Source organism: Anabrus simplex, chromosome 3 (genome assembly GCF_040414725.1).
Source record: "Anabrus simplex isolate iqAnaSimp1 chromosome 3, ASM4041472v1, whole genome shotgun sequence".
Classification (NCBI taxonomy): domain Eukaryota; kingdom Metazoa; phylum Arthropoda; class Insecta; order Orthoptera; family Tettigoniidae; genus Anabrus; species Anabrus simplex.
In genome coordinates, this window is record NC_090267.1 from 20,714,876 (window position 1) to 20,740,341 (window position 25,466).

The following is a 25,466-nucleotide window of genomic DNA, read 5'->3' on the forward strand; positions in this document are numbered from 1 at the left end:
CTGTCAAATGGGAGTGAGACTCCGTTACTCCCATAGGTACAAGGATAGCTTAAAATGTAATTCTATATAACTTCAGTTATGTAGTATTTATTGATAGGGCCACTAATGATATCGATATTTGAGAATTAAATTTGAGACCTTACTCTAAACTACCATTTCACTCAGCGTGAATAAAATTATTTATAGCACAGATTGTTGTGGCTCATCCCCCGACTTTACGTACCGATGCTCATTAAATTCTCTTCAGCCGTTTTCTCGTGATGCGTGTACATACAGGCAGACAGACAGAAATTACGGCAAAGTAAAAAGTGCTTCTCTTTGTTACTGTGGACGTGAACGATACAGAAATAACTTTTGTTTCAAATTCTGACCAATGTACAGACAAAACTCTCATTTTATATATAGAGATTTACGTGTATCAGCTACAATTGAGACGATTAAGTCAGGCTGGAAAACTATGGTTACTTCCGGTAAAACTGACACAGGAATTTACGTCCTGTGTAAAAGAGAACTAAGATATTATATGCCCCTTGCTGTACAACCCTGCTTTGAAAATACAGTAATATCATATGTGAATACCTTTATTTGTCATCAAACTAAACATTCTAGGTTTTAACCTTGTAACTCTCTGTAACAGTAACTAGGTAAAATATCTAACCTTTCTTCAACTTCAAGAATGATAAAACAAACCTAATAGACCCTTCTGGATCAATATTATCATAACGAGTAATGTTTGCACACGATAATAACAAATCGTTACACGGAAGAGGGAAACACATACATAACAAAATCTTTGTATAGACCTGTTTTTAAACATAACCATATTTTGAAGTAGACATTGCCGGTGACCGTGAAATAATTCTGTACTGATTTTATGTACACAGATTCTGATAGATTTTCAGGATTATTGCTTATCAGAAATTAACTATTTCGTGTGTATTTTTGTTCTTGGTACCTCGATGTCTCAAGATATGGATCCTGTCACGCCTTCCACTTCAACATCAGCTACAACTACTATTAAAACTACTAAACGAAATGCATGTCCTAGAGGTGAGTTAATCGGATTATCAGTGAATGGTGTACGAGAGACCAGCATACATGTCTCCCTTGGATATATGCATCTAGAAGAATATTTACTTATGGCTCTCATATTCGAACTCATTCTCTCAAGAGACGTTCTAAGTATAGGTACTTTAAGGCAGAGACAGGTTCCAAGAAGGACATTAATGAACAAGGGAAGTGTGTATGTGAGGGTCTTCAAAAGTCAGAAGTATTCAGTCAGCAGTATGTAAAGATTATTGGTTACAAGGATAATGTCCAGATACAGGAGGTGACTAATACTGAAGAAGTATTAAAATGACAACGATATTTACAGTAAGATATATAAGTTTAAAACTAGAAAAGCAGCTGGAATTGGTAAGGTTTCCGGGGTTATATTAAAGACAGTAGATTGGGATATAGTACTATATCTCGTGTAGGTATATGATTATTGTTTACATGAAGGAACTATACCAAATGAATGGAGAGTTGCTAAATAGCCCCTGTATATAAAGGAAAGGGTGATAGACATAGAGCTGAAAATTACAGTCCAGTAAGTTTGACGTGCATTGCATGTAAACTTTGGGAAAGCATTCTTGCTGATTACATTATACATGTTTGCGAAGTTAATAACTGGTTCGATAGAAGGCATTTCGGGTTGGTGAAAGGTTATTCCAATGAAGCTCGACTTGTAGGATTAGAAAAAGATATAGCAGACATCTTGGATTCAGGAGGTCAAACGGACTGTATCGCAATTGACCTATCTAAGGCATTTGATAGTGTAGATCATGGGAGACTACTGGCATAAATGAGTGCAACTGGAATAGACAAAAGAGTGACTGAATGGGTGGCTACGTTTCTAGAAACGAGAACTAAGAGTATTACAGTAGACTAATTTTTATCTGACCCTGTAATAATATTAAGTGAGGAATTTCTAAACTCATTATTATTGGAACTTTATATGTTTTTCATATATATTACGGGGTTACCCGTGGAGCAGAAAGAGGTTAAAGAAGGTGCCGGGGTGAATGGGTCTAACTACAATATCAAGAATTGATTTAAAACTTTAACAAAGGTTACATTTCATTTAGGACTTCAAACTAAACAATTTATCATAACAATGAAAGATCAGGTACAATGACAAACTTTAAACAAGACAAGGAAAATCCGAAATTTAGTGATTTTACAAATCCTGGGATTCACACCCCTTGCTTTACAATTTCTGAGCACCTGGCTCAAATTTGTAAAAGAGCACAAATTATTCAAGGGAAGAAATCCCCTAATTCAAGAGCACTTGTTCTCCAAAATGAAAAATTTAGCCTTCCAGAGGCACTCTTTACTATTACAACACTTGAAAAAGAGCTAACAGGCCCTCAGTTTTCTAGGCCTACTCAAGGCAACATCAAATTACAATTACTAGCCTCTCAAGGCATAACTTACAGTTTGAAAATAATTTAAACAGGGGTATTTAATTCCCAACCTACGGGGTCTTAATGGAAAGGAACAGGTTAAATAAGTTGCCCAAACCCAAAAGGAATGGAGGCGTACCCTGGACAACAAGGTAATAAACTCTAAAAACCTAAAGGGCTCTAGGCCGATGAAACAGGGGCTATTCCCAAACTACTGAGGTGACTCATATAGAGATTACATTAACACATGACAGGCAGAAAACCATCACAAAAGGAAGTCACCTCAAACAAAGATGAAGGGGAGCACGAGAGGTTACATCACTCTCTATCCTCGATTTACAGTTAAAGATATTATTAAATTTTTACATTGGCCGAAAGGTTATTTTCATTTTTGAAAAGTAGGTTACATAGTTAAAGATTCGGACCTTTCCCTCGGATTAAACTGCGCAGGTAGCAAGAAGGAATAAAGTTATGTGGCCATCACCTTGAAGATGTTCTAGCTGCCGACGAAAGAGGCCGCCCGTTTCCTGCTCAACATACACTCAGGTAGACAACGATCAATTGGCCAAGAAAAATGAAAAGCCGCAGTTAATAAACCCTCAGGGAAGGTTCGAGATCATTCAAGACTAAACCAGCCACACCCTCTCAATTTAATTGGTCAATTTCAAAGTTACACTCAGAATCGAACAAAAAGCCTGTGATAGGTTGAAAATTAATTACAGAAATTTTTCATTGGCCAGATTCAAACTGGCGGAAAGGAAAAGGAAATATTGCCAACCCAAAAATAAATGAACATCAATCAGTGAAAAGCCTTGAAATACAAAACTTTTTTAAATTATGAGTTCTTACACTTTGCACCAGGGTTCATGATCATAGTTTCTTGGTAGTGTCATCTGTTGAGAAATGTATAATCTTCTCGATACATAGCAAACGAAACTAGGAGAAATTCAGTCAGTTCAAAAAACTTCACAATAACCAAATTACTCAAAATTGACTGGTGTCATCTTCTGATTAAAGTTCCCAGTTGGTGTAGTTTCAGCTTCACTGTTTTACCAATAGAGGAGTTCATTTAGGCGCTAGTTTTGAATGCGCGGCGTTGAGGTGTACCTTCCGGTGCAGACCGACCCCCCCCCCCAATGTCCTTCCTAGGGGTGACACAGAAGGATTTGAGAAAACATTTTCAGTTGAAGAAAAAAATGTCTAAGTTTTTTTAAGTTGATAGGTAGAAACTTGTTTAACTCCAGCTTTAGAGTGCCCTTGTGGTTGTAGAATATTAAATACATGTTGATAGATTTGACGCCAGTCCTGCCGCCGCTGCCGCTTCCCACATGAAGGTCGCCCGGACCCCCGTATACTCTGAGATACATCTCTCCCGCTAATATGAGAGGCGCAGTCGTGGTGATGGACGCCGCAGATTGGAAGTATATGTACAGTCCCCAGATGAGTTGGTGGTAGGGTCACCGCACTTCAGCCTTTACCGGGAAGATGCACTCCGGCGCGCCGTTCAGAAGGAGGCCTTACTAGAGCGAAGAGGGCCCTTTCTTTTCTCGTGTGTCCCTCACCAGATGTTACCGTACGGCGGCAGACAGCTGAGAGGGCACTGAAACAGTAAGATCTCGGCGACAGAAAAGTGTTGTTGGAGACCTGAGAGTACGATCTTTATTGGTGATGCTGAGGGGCGGGTGGCGTAGAAAGTGCATTAGTGCCAATAGTGCGGAGATGCAGGAGACGGGGGCTTGGTAATGGCCACTAAGGAATTGACTGCAGGAAAACCAGAGGGGAAGATCGTAAATACAGATCATCTACAAAATTTAATAACATTATCGGGGCGGAAGATCTCGAAAAAAAGTATATAACCTTAAAAGTCCTGCTAAATTTAGCGGAAAAAAGTGTACCTGAGAGAGGTGCACTCTAAAGATACTCTCTCTGGCTGGATTGCTTACCAATAAGGTGACTGGTGTCAAAAAGTCTAATATAATGCACGGCCTATGAAATCTAGGGGCAAGCTTGTCCGCGGGAACAACGTTTCTAACCAAGACTTGATCTAGACCCTTTAAATTGGTGGCCCTCCATCCACGATCATATCTTTCCTAACCTTTTCATGAGAAACCTTCAGGTTGTGCTTAGCCTTCTTCCATAGATCCCTAATATTATAGGGATCTGTTGTCCCTGGTGAAATATCATTGAGTGACCAAAGGATAGAGTGCGGCGTGGTAGGAATAAATTTAAACATTAGAGAAGCAGATGTGAACTTATGGGACTCATGAACCGACGAACTTAAAGCAAAGGCCAACCAATGAAGGGACGTATCCTACCAGGAATGATCTCTATGATGAAATGCTATGAGAGCCGGTCGAAGATTACGATTGACCCGCTCAGCCAGAGATGGTTGAGCATAATACGCCGAAGTTCTTACATGAGATATAGACAGATCAAAACAGAATTTACGGAAGAGGTTGGATGTAAAGGATTTCGCATTATCAGAAATTATACATTGACAAGGACCGAAAGAAGCAAATATGGTATTTAAACAAGGAATGGTGGACTGAGCGGTAGCCAGCTTCGTCGGAAATAACCAGGAAAACCTAGTGAAACCATCTACACACAATAGGGTGAATTTATTGGCGTTCCCCTTTGATTGGGGGAAGGGTCCGGCGAAGTCTATATAGAGACGTTCCGTAGGGTGCGACGCTTGGTGAGATGATAATAGACCAGCTTAGTGAACAAGGTGGGTTTACTAAGCAAACACTATTTACAAGCTTTTACCAATTCACGAATTTCACCATGCATGCCTTTCCAAATGAACATCTCTCGGATCTTTTCCCGAGTTTTGAAGATGCTTAAAAGCCCCCCCCAATGGGGTCTCATGATAGTACTTGAAGATCATAGGTACAATCACGCCTGGAACTACTACTTTCATCTTTTGGTCATGCCTCGACGGGCAACTCAAAACCCCGGTCCTCAATACATAAGGGACGATATGTTCTCCAGAAGAGAGGGTTCCAATAATAGGGGCCAGCACAGGATCTTCACGTTGATATTTTTCAATATCCCTAAACAACATGGGGGCATCAGTTATAATGGCAATAATGCCCGAAGGTATGGACGTGGGAAGAGAAGAACTATCATCCTGGTCGGCGGTCCCCACATCATGAGAAACCATGCGGCTTAGTCCATCCGCCACAAAATTTTCAAATCCTCTGATGTGCCCAACATCAAACTGGAAGGCAGAAAAACTGATGGCCCAACGGGCTATACGACCAGTACACAGCGGCCTAAGTTAGTCCAAACTTAAGACTTGATCATCTGTTTCCAGGTCGAACTTGACGTGTTCCAGATAGAGGCGGAACTTCTCTAATGTAAATAAGAATGCCAAACCCTAAAGTTTTTTATAGATAGAATATATGGCTTCTTGAGCCGATAATGTCCTAGATGCTTAGGCGATGGGTCGCCTTCCGAGTTCAGTTTCCAAAAGAAGCACCGCAGCAACCGCCGACGACGAGGCGTCTGTTTGAACGATGAATTTCTTCGAGAAATCAGGCATAGCAAGGACAGGGGCGTTGCAAAGAGCTAATTTCAGGTCTTCAAATTCTGCTTGTTGAGACGGCCCCCACTCAAATTTAACGCCTTTCCTACGAAGTAAGTTCAACGGCGCCGCTCTGTTAGCGAAGTTAGGAATAAATTTCCTGAAGAAATTCACCATGCCATGAACCTGGCAATACCTTTCATGTCCCTAGGAGGTTTGAAATCACGGATGACCTGTGTTCGCGAATGATCAATAGAAACACCATCGGGCGACACAATATGCCCTAGGAATGACATTGAGGGCTTAGCAAAAGCTACCTTAGATAACTTCACAGCCAATCCGGCCTTACGAATGTGATTACGGACCTCTTTTAGATGATCAAGGTGTTCTTCAAAGGTTTCAGAAAATACGACGACATCATCAAGATAATGGTACAAGTATTCAAATTTGATGTAGGAGAAGACCCTATCCAGCAGTCTCGTGAGCACAGCTGCCCACGTGGGGAGCCCTAAAGGCTTGCGATTGTACTCATACAAGTTCCAATCCGTGGCAAAAGCTGTCAGATGTTTTGATTCTTCAGCTAGAGGGATCTGATTGTACGCCTGATTAAGGTCTAAGATGGTGAAGAACTTAGCTTTCAGAAACCATGAAAAACAAGAGTGAAGGTCGGGAAGAGGCACAGATTGTAACACCACCTTCCGATTTAAAGCCCCATGGTCAATCACAGGCCTGATGCCACCTTGAGGTTCCGGAACAAGGAAAATGGGCGATGAATACGCCGACTTAGAGGGTCGAATAACCCCGTCCTTTAACATCTGGTCGATGATCTCTTTAACAGCCTTCATTTTAGGATGAGATAGCCTATAAGGAGGAAATCTAACGGGATCGAATCAGTAACCTCAATCTTATATTCAATAAGGTCAGTAACACCAAGAGTATCAGAAAACACATCAGGAAACGACTGACACAATTGACGAATACTTTCAGCCTGCTCCTCGGGTAGATGTCTAAGGTCTAACAATATCTCATCCTGGGTAGGCGAAACAGATGAACATGATTCAGAATTACACTTAAGCAAAGGGTCTTTACAGTTACTAGCAAATTTGAAAATGCACGACTTGCCCTGAATGTCGAGCACTAGACTGGTATGAGACATCAAGTCTGCTCCTAATATTACGTGGCAAGACAAGTGCTTAGCCAAAAACAGTTTTACTTTCCTGGTGAATTTAGAAATACGAATTTTGGCAAATAGGAAACCTAAAATTTCTAATGGAAAATAATTGGCCGAAACGCATTGAACCGAAGATGAACAATAATCAGAAAACTTACAGACAAACTTTAATTTTGAATACCATTCAACCGAAATAATGGAACAAACACTCCCTGAGTCTAACAGGCCAGTGACCGGTTCGTTGTTCAACACAATTTCGAGAAAAGGTATCAGCGCGGGGCTCCGCTGCAATCCTAAGGCATTCTTTAGGACCTTTAAATGATAAATTAGAAGAACGCTGAACCGTACCTGTGCTTTCGCTGGGTTTAACAGGGGCTGAGCCTGGAAAAGCTGAACACGCCGACTCAGCCGATGATACTAGTCATTTCCTATTATTAGAGTTCGCGGAGGTTGCATCAGACGTTGAACAGGAGGGGGTGCTATTGGCGTTATGGCAATTCTTGGCGATATGAGAAAACGCGCCACATTTAAAACATCCTTGTGATGACCCTGGTCCATTCCTTGTCAGACTCGATTTTATTACTGGGCACCTGTTCCGCAGATGATCCGTAGACCCACAAGCATAGCATTTGCGGGTGGTGAAAGTTCGGCGAGGTGAAGGCCGAAAACTATTAGAAGATGGAAGGGGCTCCTCAGCGACTCTTTAGTTGTCGGCATAAATCACTCCTTCGGCTGATACCGCCATAGCCTCTAATTCAGCAAAGGTTTGAGGACGTGGAGATACCTTCCACAATGGCCTGCACGATTTAAACTTCAGGGAAATGAAGAGCGAATACCCTGGTGTAGAACTTCATATCTTGGATGAAATCTGCCAGGTTTTCATCCAGTCGCTGTACTCTGAAATACTACCTTTGAATTAATGATGATATTGCCCGACCCGGTATGAAGTTAGCTAAGAGATGAGCGAGGAAGTCTTCTATAGACGTTTGCTCAGCTATTGCTTTGACTATTTTGTCAGAGATTACGCGATGGCGTAAGTGTAAATTATTTGAAGAATTTGAGAGTGAGAAAGGGAAAGCACTAGTGCATGATCTCGAAATTCAACTAAGAATCTTGAAAATGATATGACATCGTTAGTGAAATTAATAGAAAACTTAGAGATTCCGCTAAGCAACATAGAAAAAGGATGAGGCAAACACTGAACCCACGTGACAGAGTTAGTAACGGCCTAGGGGGTGAGGAAGCTTCAGACACAGCATTATTTAAAAAGAAGGGGGGAATTGAGGTACAACGATCAGACTAATTTCCTAATGGGTCAGAAGCTGTTGAGTAGCTACCGATTTCCTGCTTGCTCTGGTTTATTCTGGATCGCAGAGGTGAAACAATGTGCCCGGATGAATGGGTCTATCTATAATGTCAAGAATGAATTTAAAACTTAAACTGAGGGTTACATTTTTGGACATCAAAATTTGACAATTTTTACAAGTAGCAAACGTTAAATAAGACTGGTAAAAAATCCAAGATTCAGAACCTTAACACTTTGGGCTTTAAGCCCCTAGCTTTACATCTCTTGAGCTACACGCTCCAAATTACAAAGATCACAAATTTACTCAAGGGCAGAATTTCCCGAATACATGGAGCACCTGCTCCCTCAATTACAACATCGGGCCTTCAAGACGCATAGAGTAATCTTCCTTTGAAAAAGAGCAAACAGGCTCTCAGTTTTCTGGGAGGTCTGCATTGGGAGGTACACCTCAAACGCCGCACATTCAAAACTAGCGCCTAAATGAACTCCTCTATTGGTAAAACAGTGAAACTGAAACTACATAAACTTGGCACTTTAATCAGAAGATGTCACCACTAAAATATTGAGTAATTTTGTTATTGTGAATTTTCTAACATCCCTAACCCAACACAATGCACGACATATACTCGCAGATACTTACCTCACTTATCTCGCTTCTCAAATTGCCGTGGATGGACTAGTACGAACTAAAACAGTTCCGAGCTGGACCCGTGCGTACATGGTTGAATAGGTCTCAATTAAGCACTTTAGATGGCTAAACATATCCGTACCGAACTGTAAGAATTTTCTCAGTCACTGGAAAGTTTTTTCATTTAAATTTATATCCTCTCTTTGATCATGTCTGGCCCTCGCGAAATCCTCCATCCCGGCTACTTGCGCAAGGAGGAATTAATTTATGAAATACTTATTAGAAATGTTCAATCTGGAGGCACGGTTGCGGCAGATACCACGAAGCTCAAAGAGTCATTAGAATTAGCTTTAAGAAAGAAATTGATGAGGCTCTCTCCACTATCACTGATAACACCACGAAGCTAGCTTCTGTAGTAAGTTTTCTTGAAGTGAGTGATCCATCTCCTAATCAACTTAAGAGAGTACAAGCTGGATTGTTCCATTTTTATAATAGGGTTAGGGACCTATTGTACTCAAGTTAAAAGTAGACCATTCCAAGGAGGCTAGTAACTTGTTTGAAAACATTTCTAAATTTCAAATGAAGTTATTCAATTGTTGACTGGGGCAGCTACTCCCAAAACCGACCAAGCCCTAGCGATAAACAAGGTAAGTGAGGAGGAGCCTTCCAAGGGTGTAGAAGGTACAAAATCTGTGGCTATTCAACAAACACCTGCCCCATTGGAAACAGAGTATGGTCATCCCAAGCAAATTCCACCTTTCTTTTTGAATAATGCTGTGTCTGAAGTTTCTCTACCCCCTAGGTCGTTACATATTATGTCACCTGGGTTTAGTAGTTTGCCTCATCCACTGGCTATGTTGCTTAGGGGAATTTCGAAGTTTTCTGTAAATTCTACTAACGAGGTCATTTTATTTCTAAGGCTTTTAGTTGAATTTCAAGATCACGCTCTAGTGTTTTCTCTCTTTCATTCCACAATTCTTCAAATTATTTACCTTACTCCATAGGTGTCCTCTCGGCAAAATAGTCAAAGCAATAGCTGAACAATCGTCGATAGAAGACTTCCATGCTCACCTTCTGGCGAATTTCATTCCATCGAGGGCAATGTCCTCCCTAATACAGAAGTACTATTTCAGAGTACAGCGATTGGATGAAAATCTGGCAGACTCCATCAAAGATATTAAGTTTTACACCAGGGTATTCGCTCTTTACTGAAGATCAAATTGTGCAGACGATTGTTGAAGGCATTTCCCCGCCCTATAAGTCACATCTGTGTTTCGCGTCGCGTCGCGTCTCCACACATTTGCACAATTAGAGGCTACGGCGGTCTCAGCCGAAGGAGTCAGGTATGTCGACACCTTACGAGTCGCTAAGGAGCCCCCTCCATCTTCTAATAGTTTTCGGACTTCACCTCGCCGAACAATCACCATCGGCAAATGCTACGCTTGTGGGTCTACGGATCGTCTACGGAAGAACTGCCCCGTGATAAACTCGAGTGGGACAAAGAATGGGGCAGGTTCATCATAAGGATGTTTCAAGTGGGGCTCCTTTAATCACTTCGCCAAGAATTGACTTAATGCCAATAGCACCCCCTTCTGATCAATTTCTGGTGCAACCTCCACGAACCCTAATCATCTAAAGAAGTGACTAGTGTCGTCGGCTGAGTCGGCAAATTCATCTTCCCAAGGCTCAGCCCCGTTAAACCCACCGAAAGCTCGGAACAGGGTAGAAGTTCTTATAACCCCGCATTTGAATGCCCAAAAGAATGCCTCAGAACTGCGGCGGATTCCCCCGCACTCGTACTATTTCTTAAGATTGAGTTAAATAGTGAACACGTTACCGCTCCAGCTTATTAGACTCGGGGACTGTTTGTTCTGTTATTTCGGCTGAATGGTATGTAAACTAAGTTTCCTGATTATTGTGAGTCTTCAGTACAATGCGTTTCGGCTAATTCGTCTCCTTTAGAAATTTTAAGTTTCATCCTTGCCAAAATTCGCTTTTCTAAATTCACATGTAAAATAAAAATGTTTGTGGCTAAGCCCTTGCCTTGCCCCGTAATATTGGGAGCGGATTTCAAGTCTTCTACTGGTCTAGTTCTCGACATTCTGAGCAAGTCGTGCACCTTCAAATTTGCTAATAATTGTAAAATTCATTTGCAAAGAGGTAATTCTGTGTCATGTTCATGTGTTTCGCCTACCCAGGATTAGATATTGTTTGACCTAAGACATCTAACTCAGGAGCAGGCTGATAGTATTCGTAAGTTGTGCCAGTCGTTTCCAGTAGTATTTTCCGATACTCTTGGTGTTACTGACCTTATTTAATACAAAATTGAGGTTACGGAATCGATCCCAGTTAGATTTCCGCATTATAGACTGTCTCCACCCAAAATGAAGGCTCTTAAAGAGATCATCGGCCAGATGTTAAAAGATGGTATTATTCGGCCCTGTAAATCGGCGTATTCGTCGCCCATTTTCCTGTTGCCAAACCCCAAGGTGGCTTCAGGCCTGTCATTGACTATAGGGTGTTAAATCGGAAGGTGGTGTTACAATCTATGCCTCTTCCTGACCTTCACTCTTGCTTTTCATGGTTTCGGAAGGCTAAGTTCTTTACCATCCTTGATCTCAATCAGGCGTACAAACAGATCCCTCTAGCTGAAGTATCGAAACATCTAACAGCTTTTGCCACGGATTGGAACTTGTATGAGTACAACCGCGTGCCTTTATGGCTCCCCATGCGGGCAGCCGTGCTCATTAGACTGCTAGATGGGGTCTTCTCCGACTTGAAATTTGAATACTAGTATCATTATCTTGATAATGACATCGTATTTTCCGAGAGCTTTGAAGAACACTTAGATCATCTGAAGGAAGCAGTCAATCGCCTTCGTGAGGCCGGGTTGACTGTGAAGTTATCTAAGGTAGCTTTTGCTAAGCCTCCTATGTCATTCCTAGGACATATTATGTCGCCCGATTGTGTTTCTATCGATTCCTGAACACAGGACATCCGTGATTTCAAACCTCCTAATGACATCAAAGTTATTACCAGGGTCATCGGCATGGTGAATTTCTTCAGAAAATGTATCCCTAACTTCGCTAACAGAGCGGCGCCCTTGAACTTACTTCGTAGGAAAGGGGTTAAATTTAAGTGGGGACCGTCTCAACAAACTTCTTTTGAAGATCTGAAATTAACTTCTTGTAAATAGGTTCATTGTTAAAACCGACGCCTTATATCGGCGGTGGCTGCTGTGCTTCTTCAGAAAACTGAACTCGGAAGGCGACCCACCGATTATGCGTCTAGGACTTTATCGGCTCAAGAGGCCAAATGTTCCATCTATGAACTTGAGGGTTCGGCAGACTTATTTGCATTAGAGAAGTTCCCACTCTATCTGGAACATGTCAAGTTCGACCTGGAAACAGATAATCAAGCCTTAAGTTGGGTCTTAGCTAGGCCGCGTCGTACTGGTCGTATAGCCCGCTGGGCCATCAGGATTTCTGGTTTTCAGTTTGATGTTCGGCATATCAGAGGATTTGAAAATGTTGTTGCTGATGCACTAAGCCGCGTGTTTTCTCAAATGTGGAGACCACGGAACTGGAAGGTAGTTCTTCTCTTCCCGTGATCATACTTTCAGGTTTGAACGCCATTCTAACTGATGCCCCCCTGCTGTTTAGGGACATTGAAAAATATCTACGTGAAGATCCTTTGCTGGCCCCTATTATTGAAACCCTATTTATGGGGAACATGTAGTCCCATATGCGTTGAGGAACGGGGGTTTATGTTGCCCATTGTTTCATGATCCAAAGATGAAAGTAGTGGTTCCAGCAGTTCTCGTGCCGATGATATTCACGTACCATCCTGAGACCCCATTAGGGGGGCGTTTAGGCATCTTCAGAACTCGGGAAAAGATCCGAGAGATGATTGTTTGGAAAGGTATGGACGGCGAAACACGAGAATTGGCAAAGGCTTGTAAATCTTGCTTAGTAAGCCCACCTTGTCCACTAAGCTAGGTCTATTGTCCTCTCACCAAGCGTCGGGTCCCATGGAACTTCCATATATAGACTAGGCCGGACCCTTTCCCCAATCAAAGGGGAACGCCAACAAATTATTTCTAGTGTGTGTAGATGGTTTCACGAGATTTTTCTGGCTATTTCCGACTAAGCTGGCAACCGCTCAGTCCACCATTTATTGTTTAAATACAGTATTTGCTTCTTTTGGTCCCTGTCAATATATAGTTTCTGATAATGCTAAAGCCTTTACATCCAACCTCTTCCCTAAATTCTGTTTTACCGAGCTCGATAGCTGCAGTCGCTTAAATGCGGCTAGTATCCAGTATTCTGGAGATAGTAGGTTCGAACCCCACTGTCGGCAGCCGTGAAAATGGTTTTCCGTGGTTTCCCATTTTCACACCAGGCAAATGCTGGGGCTATACCTTAATTAAGGCCACGGTCGCTGCCTTCCCACTCCTAGCCCTTCCCTGTCCCATCGTCGCCATAAGACCTATCTGTGTCGGTGCGACGTAAAGCAACTAACTAAAAAAATTCTGTTTTGATCTGTCTATATCACATGTAACTACATCGGCGTACTGTCCTCAACCATCTCTGGCTGAGCAGGGTCAATCGTAATCTTAGATCGGCTCTCATCGCATTTCATCATGATGATCATTCCAGGTGGGATACGTCCCTGCATTGGTTGTCCTTTGCTTTAAATTCGTCGGTTCATGAATTTCACAATTCATTCCAGCTTTGCTGATTTTTTTTTTTGCTAGGGGCTTTACGTCGCACTGACACAGATAGGTCTTATGGCGACGATGGGATAGGAAAGGCCTAGGAGTTGGAAGGAAGCGGCCGTGGCCTTAATTAAGGTACAGCCCCAGCATTTGCCTGGTGTGAAAATGGGAAACCACGGAAAACCATCTTCAGGGCTGCCGATAGTGGGATTCGAACCTACTATCTTCCGGATGCAAGCTCACAGCCGCGCGCCTCTACGCGCACGGCCAACTCGCCCGGTTTGCTGATGTTTAAATTTTTGCCTAGTACGCCGCTCTCTAACCTTTAGTTACTTAATGATATTTTACCAGAGACAATAGATCTCGATAATATTACAGATGCATGGAAAAAGGCTAAGCACAACCAGAAGGTTTCTCATGAAAAGGTTAGGGAAAGATATGATCGTGGACAGAGGCCCACCAATTTAAAGGGTCTAGATCAAGTTTTGTTTAGAAATTTTGTTCCCTCGGGCAAGCTTGCCCCCAGAATTAATGGGCCGTGCATTATATTAGATTTGCTGACTCCCGTTACATTATTAGTGAGCAATCTAGCCGCGGGGATGATCCTTAGAGTCCACCAATCTCAGGTGAAAGCAGTATAACGGAAGTACCTTTTTGCCATTAAAATTGAGCAGGAGTTTGAATGTTATGCTTTTTTACTATTATTCAACGTCTTCTGCCCCGATTATGTTATTCAGTTTTGTATATGTTCTGTATGTACGATCTTCCCCTCTGGTTTTCCTGCTGTCAATTCCTTAGTGACCATTACCAAGCCCCCGTCTCCTGCATCTCCGCACTATTGGCAATAAAGCATTTTCCACGCCGCCCGTCCCTCTACATCACCAATAAAGATCGTTCTCTCAAGTCTCCAACAAGACCTTTCTGTCGCCGAGATCTTACTGTTTCAGTGCCCCCTCAGCCGTTCGCCGCCGTACTGCAACTGAAGTGGGGTAAGGGCCCACTCCACTCCCGTGAAGACTCCCTGTGAACGGCGCGCCGAAGACCACCTCCCGGCAAAGACTGAAATGCGGTGCCCCTACAGCCAACTCATGTAGGGACTGTACATATACCTCTAATCGGCGGCGAACATCACCACGACTACCCATCTTATAGTAGCGGGAGAAGTGTATCTCAGGGTACTTGAGGGGTCGGGGCGACCTCAACTAGGTATCGGCTGCGGCGGCAGGTCTTGCCGTCCAACCTATCAACATGTTGTTGATATTCTACAACAATAAGAACATTCTAAAGCCTGGAGTTAAATAAGTTTTTACCCAAAAAATAAAAAAAACTTAGAAATTCTTTTCTTCAACTGAAAATATTTTCTCAGAATTTTTCTGTTTCACCCCAAGGAAGGTCTTTGGGGGAAGGAGGTCTGTACCGAGAATTACACCTCAAAAGCCCCGCATTCAAATCTAGCGCCTAAATGAACTCCTCTATTGGTAAAACAGTGAAACTGAAACTACACCAACTTGGAACTTTGATCAGATGATGTCACCACTAAAATGTGGAGTAATTTTGTTATTGTGAAGTTTCCTAAACTGACTGAATTCCTACTAGTTTTGTTTGCTATACATCAAGAAGGTTGGACATTCTTCCACTGATGACACTACTATAAACTATGATCATGAACCCTGATGTAAGTTGTAAGAAGTTATAATTTAAAGAAGTTGTGTATTTCTCGGTTATTGTAACTGAATGACGTTCATTTTATTTAGGTTGGCACTAATTCATTTTTATTTTTCGCCAGTTTTGAATCCAGCTAATTCCTAATTTCTGTAATTAATTTTCAACCTATCACAGACTTCTTGTTCGACTCTAAGTGTTACATTGAATTCCACTATAAAATTGAAAGAGCGTGACTAGTTTAATGCTGAATGATCTCGAACCTTCCCTCAGAGTTTATAAACGGCGGCTTTTCACGTTTCTTGGCCAATTGGTCGTCACTCACTGAGTGTGTGTGTCAAAGAAGGGGGCGGGCGGCCTCTTTCGTTGGTCAACAGAACATCTACAATGTAGTGGCCACATAACGTCTTTCTTTCTTGCTAACTCCGCAGCTTAAGCCGAGGGAAAGTTCCGACTCTTTAGTTATGTAACAATCTATTCTAAAATATAAATCTTTTCCCGGCTAATGTAAAACTTCATAAAATCTTTAACTTAAATCGGGGATAGAGAGTGATGTACTCTCTCCAACTCCCCTTCGTCTTGGTTTGAGGTGACTACGGTTTCTAGCTATTTGTCCTACTGTCATTATTTAATGTATTTTCTATACGAGTCACCTCAGTACTTTGGGAATAGTCCCTGTTTCATCGGCCTAGAACCCTTTAGGTTTTTAAGTGTTCATTATATTGGAGTGCAGTGTTCCTCCATTCACTTTGTGTTTGGGCCAGTTATCTAACCTGTTCTTTTTCCACGAAGGCCCAGTGGGTTGGGTATTTAATATCCCTGTATAAATTATTGTCAAATTGTAAGTTGTGCCTTGGGAGGCCAGTAATTGCAAGTTCATGTTGCCTTGAGTAGGCTTGGAAAACTGGGAGCCTGTTAGCACTTTTCAAGCGTTGTAATAGTAAAGAGTGCCTCTGGAAGGCTAGATATTTTTGTTTTGGGGAGCAAGTGCTCTTGAATTAGGGGATTTCTGCTCCTTGAATAATTTGTGCTCTTTTGTAAATTTGAGCCAGGAACTCAGGAAATGTAAAGCGAGGGCTTGAAGCCCAAGATTTGTTAAGACCACTAGTCTTGTCTTTTTCTAGACTTGTTTTATGATTATCACTGTACCTGATGTTTCGTTGTTAAGTTTGAAGTTCTGAAAATATAACCTTCAGTTTAGGTTTTAAATTAATTTTGATATTATAGTTAGAACCATTCAATCCCGCCCCTTCTTTCACCATATCTGCGTTTCTCAGACCCCGGAACACCAACAATGGGTTGAAGAAATTAATATGAAGGTTAATGGAGGTAAATCAACTGTTACATTTACAAACAGGAGCTTAAAAACTGAATTTAAGTATACTATGGATGAGGCAATTGTCCCAAAAGATGGCAAGTACAAATACTTAAGTGTGATATTTGGAGATAATTTGCACTGGAATGGTCATATTGATGACATTGTTGGGAAAGCATTCAGATCGTTAAATATCATAAAGAGGTCACTTAAATGATGCAAGAAAGAATTAAAGAGAAAAGTTACTTATGTGTGCTTCGCCCATTATTGGAATATGCATACAGTGTTTGTGATTGTCACCAAGAATACCTAATAAAAGAAATAGATAGTGTGCAGAGGAAAGCAGCAACATTTGTAACAGGGGATTTCAGGAGAAAGAGTAGTGTATCAGAAATGTTAGAGGAACTTGTGTGGGGAACTTTAAGTAAGAGAAGGGAGAAAACTAGACTTATAGGATTATACAGAGCCTATAAAGGGGAAGAAGCGTGGGGAGAAATGCGTGAAAGGCTTCAGTTGGAAAATAATTATATCGGCAGAACTGACCACAAGTATAAAATTAGAAGGAATTTTAGCAGAAGCGATTGGGGTAAATTTTCATTCATTGGGAAGGGCGTGAAGGAGTGGAACAGTTTACCAGGGGTAGTGTTTGATCCTTTTCCATAATCTGTATAGATATTCATGAAGAGAATAAACAGCAACAGAGAAAATAAATGAAGTGTTAGAGGGCATTCGACCAGTGCAGGTTATTGTAAAAAAAAAAAAAAGTGTGTGTGAATAAATTAATTCCATCCCATGGGCTAAGGAGTTTAGACAGCCAAAGTAGGGGACTGCCTGTAGGGGTGAAGTACAGTGGGGACTTCGAGGGCCCTGGGACTGCTACCGTAGCTGTGAAGGCCCTTCAGGAACTCTGAAAAGTGGTGGCAAAAGGGGGTTCTGGTTAAGACGCAGCAGGTAGTTATGCTACTTACGTTCCAAAATGGGTAAAAATAAATAAGTAAATAAATGGAATATTAATTTTAATCTTATACCAGTTGTATAGTATTATTTGAAGTAAGTCCACATACTGTATATGAGATGACTTTCGTAAGTACAGGAGATATTATAAGAATACTTTTGTAAACAATATAAATTTAGAGCTGTGTGTTTAATACAAAAAACTGTTAGCGTAAATTGTATAATAATGTATTCTAGGAAAATTTTCTTCTTCCCTTCTTAATTTAAAATTTAGTGCTTGACAATAATGTATTTTAGTGTACCATTTGCCACCGGATTTGATTTGTTTTGATTTGATAAATGCTCCGAAGCCGTGGTCAGCCGGTTTGTGTCCAGAGGTCGGAACGATCAGAATGTTACTTGGCAGCGTAGGAGAGGTGCTGGTATACAATTTCTAATCAGTGGATTGCATGCCAGACGCTTCGATTCATTCCAAAGCTCACCACCGTGCACATTCGCAGTGGGGGCATATGGCACTTTTGATGGTGATTCATTCGTCGGATGGAGAAGTTAAGCCATCAACAAACACCTTGGTGCTATTTGACAGAAGTAGGCTACATACCAGCACCACTTTTCTGCTATCATACATCACGTCCTTGACTTCACTCATTAACTCCTCTTGTGTACGCTACGGTGTCTCCTAACTATGTCATGCCTCAATGAGTACGACAAAAACAATTTTCACTCGTAAGGTTGTCTAAATGTGGTGTTCTAATTGCCCGCAGGTTACCGACAGTTTAAACATTTCAACTGTTATAAGGGATACAAAGTACCAGCGACCTGGGGTGTCGCCAGGGATCAGTGCAAAAGAGACGGTGCTGATCTCATGGTGGCGGAAACTGAACAAGAGAGGAAGGAGGTGTTCTATCCAATGTACATGAGTACGCATCCCGGGCTCACCCACTGGTTGGGAATTTACAAGCTTGAACATGAAGATCGTTGGATATCTGTGAGAGGTGAGTTCTTCTCTCTTCTACTCATGAAATACCGAATTTCGGAGGGAAGACGTTTGTCATATTGAACAACAGCTGCCAACAAGGAATCATTTAGCTGTAGTTAGCGATTTCACTGGCTGATGAGCGCGTGAGGAATAGATAATCACCCCTTATTAACTAGAGAGGTGTGCAAATTATTAAACTAGAAATAATTACATACAACCCAGTTTCTTTTGCAAAAGACGTTTATTAAAACACTCTACGTAATGCCTAATACTTAGTATGGTCTTACTTACTTGACTTATTTCCTGTGGCTCCTTGAGGAGCATAAGGCTTCGATGAATTTTTGCCAGCGGACTCTGCTGCTGGCCATCCAACGTAGATCTCCCCAGGTCTTTCCTGCCTCCAATACGGATCACTTCCAGGTCTGCCGTGGTCGAGCCGGCTTTCGTTGTCCCTGCGGATTCCATTCCAGGGCTTGTTTCTCAACGTGTGTCCTATCCACCTCAACTTCCGCTGTTTGATCTGGTTTCCCCTGTCACTTTCCATAGCTCTTCGTTACTAATCGTGTCCGGCCAATGAATGTTTAAGATCCTGCGCAAACACCGGTTCACAAAGGTGTGCAGCATCTTAATAATTCCTGTAGTGACTTGCCAGGTCTCACTGACTTGACGTTACTGTTGAAGATCCTGAATTTCGTTCGTTGAGATATGGCACAGTGGAGAGAGCTACACAAATGCACCATTAGCCTTCCTTATGCGTTACTTAACATCCTGTGTAGCCCCGCCTTTTTTGTCTACCATATTCCCAGGTAGCACAATTGGTCTACATTTTCAATTTCCTGTCCATCTACACAGAATCGTTCTTGGGTATTTGAGAACAGCCTAATATCTTTGGTCTCACTGGAATTAACCTTGAGTCCTGTTTTTCGTGCCTCAGTTTCTAGCTCTTGGAGTTTTTCTTTCATATGCTGAAAAGTGTGTGTCAGCAAGCAAATGTCGTCTGCATAATCCAGATCTTCCAGTCTCTCTAGCAGTCCCCACTGCAAACCCCCTTCTCTTCTGCGTACTCTTGTAACGTGCTCCTGCGATAATCTTCGTACGTACGTTTGTACATTCTCCTGGCATAATCTTCGTATCTACGTTTCTACAGGATCCTCTACTGTCTACCTTAATTTTCTAACCTGCTATTGCGATTTACGCTTCTACGTATTAATTATTTGATGTTATTGACTTAACATTTTCTGCTCACCCGTCTCTCCGCTCCTGTAACTTACTGCGTCTCTGCGTCTACCTTCTACTACCTGAGTCATATGCTACGTCATCAAAACTTCTCGAACGTACTAGTGTCCGCTTCCTTACGGACAGCCTCGCTCATCTCGTCAGCCTGGTGAGGGGCTATTGACCTCGTGTGCCTGGTCCGTGCGGAACGTAATATTTTCCGTCCAACTGGAACTCTAATATCAGCGTCTTGGGATCTGGGTGAGCTAAAAATCCGCATAATATTCTTTGGAACTCTAAATTAGCCCTTCAGGCATGCTGTTTATAATCTCTAGGTTTTGGAGGCCTTGATCTGTGCCTTAACAGCTTTTTATTATTGGAGCTTCTTATTTACCATCTGCAGCTTATTCAAAATGTTCACGCCATGTGTCTTGAAAAGTCTTAATGTGGACTGAGAGTAACCATCGTGGACATAATGGCTCAGTGCATTTAATAATGACGGTAACGGGTGGATGAACCTTAAGTTACGCAGTCGGATACGAACTTTCCTCTCCTTTACTATTCTCCTTTTTCCCTCCCCCCTTCTATCACTTTGATGTTTTTAGCTCAGTTGTTAGGCTTTTATAAAACAGGCTGCAGGTCATGTATTTCATATGTGGCCAAATATTGTACTGTTATGGTAAAATGTCATTCTTGAAACTTTTCCGCCTGTTTCCTAAAAAGAATACTATAAACACGATAATGTATGTACAATTTCGAAAATTGTAAATTATTGACAGGTTGTTTCTTTTACTGCCATTCTTATTGTACTTCCACCTTCAAGGTGAATATTGTAACTTATGTTCTCTTAAAGAAAAAACAGAAAGTAGGAAAATAAGTAATGGAACTCGTCTATGTTTATCTGTGATATGTGTGTGTGAGTACTGCGCAGAGTCAATTATATTCATCTAATACAGCTGTTTATCCTCGTTATCAAATGGTTGTCACCTTTTTTATTGTGTACCTACCACGGACCTCTCCCTCTCAGTGTATCTTCCTGTCACTCTGATTGATTCTAATTTTGTTTACATGAGATATTGATGAGATTATCTTGTCAGAGGAATCGGTGGCGCATTGCTTTTGAAACATCCTGTTTACCAATCAACGGTGATGATTGTATACCATGTAAGAAACTTAAAGTCAAGAATCGCCACACACTTCCTCATGATATCATCTATCATCAGGAGGAAGATGACAGGCGACGGGACACACCCTTGCCTAACTCCAGGGATCACTCCAAATGCATATGTTAGCTTGCCTTCATGAACCACCCGACACTCATAGTCATTGAATGTCTCCTTAATCAGGTTGACTATCTTCCGTGGAATTCCATACTTCAGTAACAGGCGCCACATGACGTCCCTGTCGACTGAGTCGAAAGCCTTCTCAAAGTCCACAAACAGCATATACCGTACATATTAGAGTTCCATTCACAACTCTGCTCAATGATGATCCAAAGAGAGTTAATCAAGTCTACACAACTACGACTCTCCCGGAAGCCAGCCTGCTCCTTCCTTAGCTTCTGCTCAGTTGTTGTTTTAATGCGCTTGAGGATGATACGGGTGATTACCTTACTGGGAGTAGATAGCAATGTAATTCCTCTCCAGGTCTTGCAGTTAGTTATGACTCCCTTTTTGGGCAGCTTAACTATGAGTCCGTTCTTCCATTCCTTTGGCATCTTTTCCTCCTGCCAAATTTTCTTGAATAAATGATATAGTGCTGCAGCTGTTACATCTATTTCAACTTTCAAGGCTTCGGGTGGAATGTTGTCTAATCCAGGAGACTTCCCGTCTTTAATCTGTTTAAGTGCTTTTCTAATCTCTTCTATCGAAGGCTCATCAACACGGATACGAGCATCACTGTCCCATTCCTCTTCTTCGACTTCATCTAACTGATCGTTTCCTCGGTTGAGTATCTCCTCAAAATACTCTTTCCATCTAGCTAATTGAAGGCTTCCCTGGAAGAAGGGTCTAAACCACATTTTCCAGCAAGTTGAGTTTTTTGCGGATAAGGGTCTATATCATCTCAGGTTATTGCATACGAACTATAACATAAATAGGTCATTTGTTTGTTGTGCACCGGCCGTACCGGCGATCACTGGTACAAGTAAACAAGAACAAATATGACGAGAAACCATTAAATAATTAACCATCAAAATTGTCAGAAAATACTCACCTACAAGTTAGCTGACGGCCCATAACACAGAGAATAGTTGGATCCAAAACTAAGCATAGGCACGGTATGAAATGAATAAAGTTTTGAAGGAAAAACAACAACATTTCTTTCTCCGAACAATTAAAATTTAATTAATAATTCATTTGCAAGAACTTTACAATTATTTCAAAGTATACCTTTCTTCTCCTTCTTTAAAACTTGCGGTGCACCATTTAAGACAAGTTAAAATTAAAAGGTAGAGATTAATTAAATTAAAAGGAATGGATTAAATCAAAACATTTTCCACTGAGAAGAGAGACGCCCACTAAGTTAAAAGGTAAAATTAATTTTAAATAATAAAATAATTAGATAGAAAAATTATCTCCTGGCAGAAACTCCTCCCCCCCAAAAAGGATTTCCAGCACATTAACTTCAAAATATTACAGGATTTCTTGCCCTTCAAGTTATTACCAGACTATAAAAAATGAGAGGCCACGGAATCACTCAGGAAACCAGAATTCAAGGGGACTCCACGAAAAGTAAAGGGAAGTAGATCGAGTACAAGTTCAAACTCAAAGAAACACCAAGGTTAGTTTAAACAGGTCACCAACATGACCCAAAATTCACTGCGCTTCACCAAAGATACCAGGTACCACCAATTTGGGGGACAACCAGCGCAAGTAAATCATCAAACCCCAAAGATATAGGGTTTTTAAACACATCAACACAATCATATAAATGATTAATTCAGAGCGAATGCACTCCAGTAAAATAATAAACTAACGGGAAAGAGCAACAACTCAAACTTCAGGCAACAGCCAAATTAGCACATCAGTGTACTCCCTTAGGAAATAATCATCAACATCATCCACCAAGACATCACCAAGTTACCATAGAAACAAACAACAAAGCAAGCACCATAATTATTTCTTTAAATATATATATTGCATACAGAAAAGGAGAACTAGAGAATGGAAATTTAAAGAATAAGAAAATTCAGGTTTCCTGTGAAAATCACGTGGTCTCAAATATTACAGCAGGCGACTACACTTTAGAAAACTATGCCATTTCTTATTGACAACATATCTCTTACATGATCCGAAAAACAGTTAAGATTTACAATGAAGTTATTTCTCGCAGAAAAATACAGAGAGATAAACAGGTTTTGATAAGGTTCTTCCTGCGGTACGGAGTTTGAAAAGGTGCAGCCAGTAAGCCGAGTACTTTTCACTTAACAAAATTCCAAGGTCTTTCGGAAGAACATCAGTCAGAAATGTTATTCGCAGGGCGAAATAATGTCCACAAAATTAATCAAGTTTTGAGGCGAGGCAATCCAGGAACAGGAGAAAAGAACATAAAATAATCTTGAAAAACGTAACTTACTTTTGGGTCCTTGCACATAAGCTAACGCATTAACGCATGGCGTCAGCCGGGATCATATACTCACAGCTTTCCCAATTAAAAACAAAGTACGTAAGTTGCGGACGTTCACTCCCAGAAGAATCATATACAACTTTTGAGGGCATAAGCCCTCATACCTTATGAATTACCCAGGCATGTGTGGTATTTCAATGCTCTAGCCATGAGCCAACGCAAAACACATCCAACATCCATGATGGACGACAATGAACTCCCAGCACACCAATAAGCTACGCGAAGCCCAACTCGGCCGGACAGCGGGCGAGCCGCGGGAGACAGACTCGCTCCAGAGCTGGCCCGAGATCGGACCAGTAGATAATGGGGAAATAGTGACGTACAACAAATTAAACTAAAAGTACTCCGCAAACAGACGGACGAAATACAGAGGTACAGTTAGCGACATAGTCGCACAGTACACAAAATTAAAGAAAATAGGAAAAAGATTTCCAAGCGACACACTTTTCAATGGCATTTTCCCCAGGCCAAAAATGTTGTAGGGAAAGGCTAAAATCGTGTGCCAACCGGCACAGTTGAAAAAACTTCTTTGTCTGGAAGAAGGGTCTATGCCACTCATTCAAGATGGTTCGTCCAACGAATTAAAAAACTTGAATAAAACAAGAAAAAGGAAGAATGAACGTAAAAGGAAACGAAATAGGGGTGAGGCTTATACAACAAGGAAAGGCGTTATACAAGAAGCAAACACGAGGAATAAGGGTCTATAATAAATTGGTTATGTTGTGCTAAGGAAGATTCTTAGAATAAATGTGGTCTTTTTTAATACATAATACATTACACGAATCATTAATTTAATTATAATTACGCTAAAATTGTATAGGGTATAACATTATAATAATTTTCTGCTTCTTCGTTGTTTTGAGGCTGTGTGTATGATCGAGATATCTGTAACAGGAATGGGTGTATTCAGCTCACTGACTGTGAAAAGGAGGAGTGGTATACGGAATATTACTCCATGGACCTTTATGAGCAGTCTTCGTTTCTTGTGAATACGTGCCTCAAAATCTCTGAATCGAAAAGGAGGTGTAATCAGAGAACAGATGCCACTTTAGTCGGAAATATTCTTTTGAATACCGTACCACATTTCAGCAAAAGGTAGTGACAGTAGCTCGCTGCAGGTATGTGAAAGACCTTTCTCAGACATTTTTAGTCTATCTGCCCAGAGTTCTAACTTCCAAAACGTGGAATGTTGGTTAAAGACCCCAAATTCTAGGTTACTGAAGCAATGTGACTGAAGTTTTCTGAAAATTATCCCACATCTGTTTTTATGGGAAGATCCCGCAATTTGATTGCTCCTCGGTAGAGATATACCTTAGTTAAAGGTGTCAAGAATGGACGGAATCAGCCACTCCTCCTGCCTCAAGAATTGCCACAACTCTACGGCTCAACACTTTCCATTAAGAAAGGCTACTGAAAATGTGTGACTATATGTATCAAGAATTCAGGGGATTCTATAGTGATTTGAAGTGATTCATCTGGCAATAAGTAACACTGCATTAAACTGTAAAAATGTGGTTTAGACCCTTATTCCATGATTTCAAAATGAGAAAATGCTTTTTTACTACATTAATAAGGTTAATTTGTGATAATTCGTTTTTCAAGTGGCCTTTAAGCATTCTGATTTATTTCAAAATATATATTTATCATTTTCTCATTATTTAGAAGTTTTTTCTGTTTCCTGAACATTTTAGATTTGTGGCATAGACCCTTATTCCGGAGGGACCTTCAATTGTTCATGGTCTCCAGCAGGCATAGTCCCTCCTTTACTACGAATGGGACGCTTCTGCCTATTACTCCTCCTAGATAATGTCCTCGTTATCCCATAGAGTTCCTTCACATCATTTATATTTGCTGCTATTTCGGCTTGGCTTGCGTATTCTTCGACCTGCCTACGTCGGTCATTGCGAGCGCTCCTCTTT

General features: G+C 41.2%; 1 protein-coding gene across 1 annotated transcript in view; it reads left to right on the top strand.

The window, feature by feature from the left end:
• Positions 1 to 25,466, top strand: part of LOC136866622 (hemolymph lipopolysaccharide-binding protein-like) — a 46,626-nt gene that overhangs the window by 14,543 nt on the left and 6,617 nt on the right. Inside the window, exons 3-4 of the mRNA XM_067143740.2 lie at positions 970 to 1,050; positions 18,491 to 18,721. Of these exons, the coding sequence (XP_066999841.2) occupies positions 970 to 1,050; positions 18,491 to 18,721 (312 nt within the window). The remainder of the gene's footprint in view (positions 1 to 969; positions 1,051 to 18,490; positions 18,722 to 25,466) is intronic.